The sequence below is a fragment of the Asparagus officinalis genome, chromosome 8, assembly GCF_001876935.1.
Source record: "Asparagus officinalis chromosome 8, Aspof.V1, whole genome shotgun sequence".
NCBI lineage: Eukaryota > Viridiplantae > Streptophyta > Magnoliopsida > Asparagales > Asparagaceae > Asparagus > Asparagus officinalis.
The window spans coordinates 96,523,373-96,528,962 of NC_033801.1; the positions used below are offsets into that span (position 1 = coordinate 96,523,373).

Genomic DNA, 5,590 nt, shown 5'->3' on the forward strand with positions numbered 1-5,590 from the left:
TGCACCATGAAATCTTACACTGTTGGGATATGTTCAGCACAAAAAGAACGGAGAATGCAGTATTTACCACTAATTTAGTCGTCACATATGTTCCAGTCTCGAGTAAGGCTCTCCAAGAGCTACTATCAGTTGTTTGCTCTCGGCTCACGCAGGCCATTACTGACCTCAGTGTTCCAGTGTGGAGCTCCGTCGTGATGAGAATTGTGCCTGGTGCTGCTCAGTTAGCTGCTTACCAATTTGGGACATCAGTTCGGCTCCTGAGGAATATTTGTCTGTGGAAAGATGTACTGTCACTACCAGTTCTAGAGAAGCTTGCTCTTGAAGCGCTCTTAAAAGGAAAGTTACTCCCTCATATCCAAAGCATAATGTCGAATGTCCATGATGCTATAACTAGAATGGAGAGGATTGTTGCATCAATGTCAGGGGTTTGGTATGGGCCTGAGGTCACCGTAAATCACAGCAAGAAGTTGCTTCTCATAATCACAGTAAATCACATCAAGAATCTAGAGAAGGCAAACCATCACATACGAGGAATTGAATCCACTCTAAGTAATAGATATTCCAACAGACCATCTGTAAAAAATCTCTGAAAACCATCATACATCTGTTAAAATAATTTAATATAAAGGGTTTTTTCTGAAGCTGTTGTGCGTACAAACTGCGCACAACTCATATATACAAAAGTACCACAAAAACGCTCAAAATTGAGTACAAACTACGTACAAAATGACACAAGTTGTGCAAGCTTATCCTCACATTGAAAAATCATACACGAATAACATCACATGTTTCCCTTAATAGATAAACCAACAAATATTGCAACGATACATACTAGAAATATTAAAATGGTAAACACTGAACCTAATAAAAAAGCAAAGATGTACTTAATAGCAGTTTCCCTTGCAGTTAAATCCCTTGTCATCTCCTTTTCATCTCCTTTACAGTTAAATCCCTTGTCCTCAAGAAGATTATTCCCCTCTGGAAACATTTGTTCCTGAACACAAACATGTGGCTGCACATGCCTTGAGCTGGATGATGAATCACGCGCACTTAAGTGCTTCTCCCATTCACTCAAAGCCTCTTCATACGTTGCATACCCTTTATAGGATGCATTTGGGAATCTATCAACTTGAGAAAAGCATTCCTCCCAATTATCAAAAATACCACAACGTCGACCTCTTTTTACAACATAAAAACTCTTTCTTGCCATTATATCACCTGGAAATTTGTGCCTTGAACGGTTCTATTATCAATGGAAAAAAGACAAGTGAATATTGATGCTCCAGTTCTATATATTGATGTTTAGACCTCTTTTTAAAACATAAATAACCTCACAAACTGTGAAACTACTATTAAGTGAGATCACAGGCATACTAAACAAGCTGACATTAAGTGAAACCTCACAAGCTGTGAAAATTTGAGCTTTCATATGTTATGTGAAAATACTACATCCAAGATCAAGGTATTCTCTTTGGTCCAGTCTATGTTTGAGTTCTGTCTCCATTTGATGTGATTTTCAAATTTCCACATTATATTTTGTCTTGAAGAGATATTTGTTGCTATTTAATACCAACGATTTGTTTTTGACCGCCATACAATGTGTAATACTCTACAGAGTCTGAAGAAAACAGAGGACTACAACTCATTTTTTGGACTTCTAAACATGATAGTTATGGTGATTTCATGTTGTCCATGTTTAGTTTCTCACAACAAATAATGATATACTTACAGTTTGTATCTAATCACAAGCAAACTAGTGAATTACATGAACTAAACCCAGAATCAACAACCCAGAACCAAAATTCATTCTAGCTCATCATTAGGAATATATGTTAATAAATTGACACTCTTTGCTCCTTAATTCCAATCAAAAGACCAAAATTATAGGATACTCCTTAATTCCACTTTCATTATTAAAATCACAGAATCAGGAGATTTCAAACATAAGCTATAGAATAATTACCTGAATCTCGTGGCGGTGCGGTGCTCGGTCAGTGGCGGTTGTGGATGGCGTCACGACGGATGGAGTGAGAGAGGGGGCAGTGCTCGGGGGGTGCGCTGCTCGGTCTGGGGTCACGAGCGACGGAGAGGGCTGGAGATCGTGGGATTCGTGGTGGTTCGGTGCTCGGGGGGTGCGCTGCTCGTGGCGGTGCCGTCGGTCTGGGGTCGCGAGCGCTGTGGGGAGGAAGCGGATCTCGTGGCGGCGCGAGAGAGATCGGACCTGCGGAGCGCTGCTTGGGGGAATGGAGCTCGTGGTTGCAAGGGATTGAGAGATCTGAGGGGGGGAGGAGGAGGGATTGAGAGATCTGAGGGGGGAGGAGAGAGAGATCTGAGAGAGATTGAGGAAAATTAGGGATAATTTTGATTTTTTGGGGAAGAGAGCACTGGGTCACGAGATGGTATCACGTTGGCTTTTTTTTCAAATAAACCCAAGCAGCGCTCCGCACTGTAAGCTGGGCAGTGCTCCTACAGTTTTCTCATATGAGAGAGAGAGAGAAATATGGTCCCACATCCACTCATTACCCATCCATGGTAGTGATGTGTCACATCCTCATCCACTCATTACCCATGTAAATGTGGTCCCACATTTGAATAAGTGGAGGGAGATATGACACCTCACTACCAAGCATAACTTTTTGTACTTGGTACCAAGCATACCCGTATTTCTCATATATTTATATATATATAATGACAAGTGTTTGCGCGAGTCATGTTTAGTTTTCATAATTTCCAACAATGATTAAAAATAAAAATAATTACGCTTTTATGGCTCGCATCTCCGTGTACATTTCAAGCTTCGTGGAAAGCACTTATATGTTTTGTAAGCTTTGTTACAATGTCTTTGATGTTTATAAATGGGCAAATCCTGATGCACGGGTAAAGTACCTATATAATGAAAGGGAAAAACGCTATAACCCCCAAGAATTTGCAAAAAATTCCTAGGAAGTTTCCGAAAATTTTGAAATGTGGGAAAAGTCAAGTGAGAAAGGAATGGAGAGAGGAGTGGAATGAAATGTGGGAATGGAAGAGAAGACGTTGTCTTTATCCTTAATTGTAGAGAATGCCTTGAATTATATAGATGGAAAAATAAGATTGGTTAATACAATGGGCCCCACAATCAAAACACTTTTATATAATTTGTTAATTAATATAATACATAGGTCTATAAAGTGAGAGATTGTTATTGATGAGTCGTAGGCATCATCTACAATCTTGGGATGTAAGGATCCATGACAATGAACGTCATGACTCATCTCCATATTTACATCATTTAGTTCACGATGTTATATATAGTAGTATATATATATATATATATATATATATATATATATATTATATATATATATATATAATAATATATATATATATATATATAATATATATAATATAATATATATATATATATGGAAAAGTGAATTCTAGAGTGACACCCTAGACTCGGCCAGCGCTAAAGGACGCAGCCGTAGATATCACAATCATTTCCCGTAAAATTTTTACGATTCCACATCTTTGAACTTGAAATCTAGCGAGTACACCCCAACCTACAACGTTCTTAAAAAAGCCAAACACACGCAATTTAGGGGGTGAACGGTCGTTGTGTTTTGACCATTTCGTACATGAGCCGTGGCAAAAGTTATTCATGCGAACGCGTTAAAATTGCAGCGCAGTGATAAATGGGGGAAGGGTCAAAACAATATATAGTATAAGTATATATATAATATATATATATATATATTATATTATATATATATAATATATATATATATATAATATATATATATATATATATAATATTATATATACTAATATAATATAAGGGTATATATTAGTAGTATAGAATAGCCATATATGGAAAAGTGAATTAAGGGTGACACCCGTAGACTCCCACCTAAAGGACGGAGCGAGAGAGCACATCACTTTCCTAAAATTGTTTACGATCCACTCCGTTAGAACTTGAATCTACACGGCGTTCTTTAACGCCAAACACAAGGGTCGCTCGGGAGATGCGAACCAATTTTGGGGTGAACATCGTTATGCTTTTCGACCAGTTATCGTTGAGGAGCGTGCAAAAAGTTTTATTCATTCGAAAAACGCGAGGTTAAAGGAAGATTGCAGCGAGAGTGGATAAGAGGGGTCAAACACGGCATGGTCACCCCAAAATATGGGGATGGGCGTTTAGTTTAAGACGGCGGTAGATCAAAGTTTACATAGAGCGGAAGATGCGCGCAAATAAGAGGAGAAAGGATGTGATTCATACGGCCCAGCGCCGTCTCACTAGAAGGGAGCGCCTCAGAGGTAGTCCACCCTATCTATGATCCACTTTTCCCCATATATGACGTATATATAGTAGATTACATGCCTATATATATATATGATTATAGTGAGTGAGTATATATGTATAGTAGTATAGTACCGGGTAATAATTTATATATACTAATAGTAGCAAAAACGATCAAGTAGAACGGAACAATGCTAGGACGGAGAAAACAATTGCCTAGTCTACGGGGTGAGAGAAACAAGATCGGGAAGATTTTTCGTCTAAAGGTGAGTCCAGCGTAACGTTGGGTTAAACTAGATGGAGAAAATGTTCCGTTTTAGTTTGGTCAAACGAGAACAAAAAAAGGTCCACGCTGACGGAAATTTCCGTCTAGGTTGGCATGGTCAAACCTGAGACGGAAATTGCCGTACCTAGGTTGACAAGGGGCAACTATCTAGCCAAGAAAATTACCGTACTAGGGTTGCGCGACGGCCCTAGAAGGAGTAGCAAACGATGAAAGCGTTATCTTCTCGCGGCAGCCGCCACCGCCGCCATGGTCTCTCGCTTCATTTCACTCTCGTCTAGCTCTCGCGCGCGCGCGCCTGCCACGGACCCCGCCATCCATCTGGCCGCCTCCCGGTGGCCCATGGGAAGGTGCAGGAGGTGGGCATAGAGCGAAAGCGTCCCATCCCCCATTACCGACCCTCCTGACCCCCCTGTCCCCGAGCCCCTATATTCGGCCTGAGGACGCGGAGGCGTCATGTGGAGCCGTCCAGGCAGCCGCGCGCCACCGACAGCGGGGCCGGCGTTGCATCGGTAGCCTCCGGCATATCGCGGGAGCAGACGGTCATAAATGCACGACATCACCCAAGAGACCAACCCCTCTCCTCTCCTCTCTCCTCCTGACTCCTCCCCCCCGAGTCCCCCCTCCCCTCTGGCTAGCTGTCCCTCCCCCCTCCCCGACCCACGCCTCCCCCCTCCCGGTAACGAGCGCCACAGCGGTCTGAAAAACTCGCAGCCTTCCCCCTTCCCCCTCCCGTTGGAATAACAGGACGCTGAGCCGGCCGGGGGCGGTGCCCGCCTCCCCCCTGCGTCAGACCCCGATGCGCCCTACACCAGTGCGCGACGAGCAGCGCCCACCCTTCCCACCCTCCTCGCAGCGCGCGCGCCCCCGCGAGGCGGCACCCTTCCCAGCGCGCCTGCCCGACCCGCATCCCCCTATGGGGCAGCCCCCGCTCGGGACGCTCGTCCCGCGCCCCCCTTGGCAGCCCGCCCCTACAGCGACCCCGCCCCCCCCTCCCGACCCCCACCCTCCCGAGCCCCCCCGGTGTG

The 5,590-nt window shown here is 43.6% G+C and overlaps 1 protein-coding gene across 1 annotated transcript; it reads right to left on the minus strand.

Annotated features, from left to right (window-relative positions):
- Positions 782-1,210, minus strand: LOC109821569. The gene has a single exon (XM_020387747.1). It carries the CDS (start codon positions 1,208-1,210, stop codon positions 782-784), a length of 429 nt encoding a protein of 142 aa, XP_020243336.1.

Bases quoted from the DNA above. Each gene is read 5' to 3' on its own strand.
- LOC109821569 (XM_020387747.1), bottom strand. From the start codon at position 1,210: ATGGCAAGAAAGAGTTTTTATGTTGTAAAAAGAGGTCGACGTTGTGGT.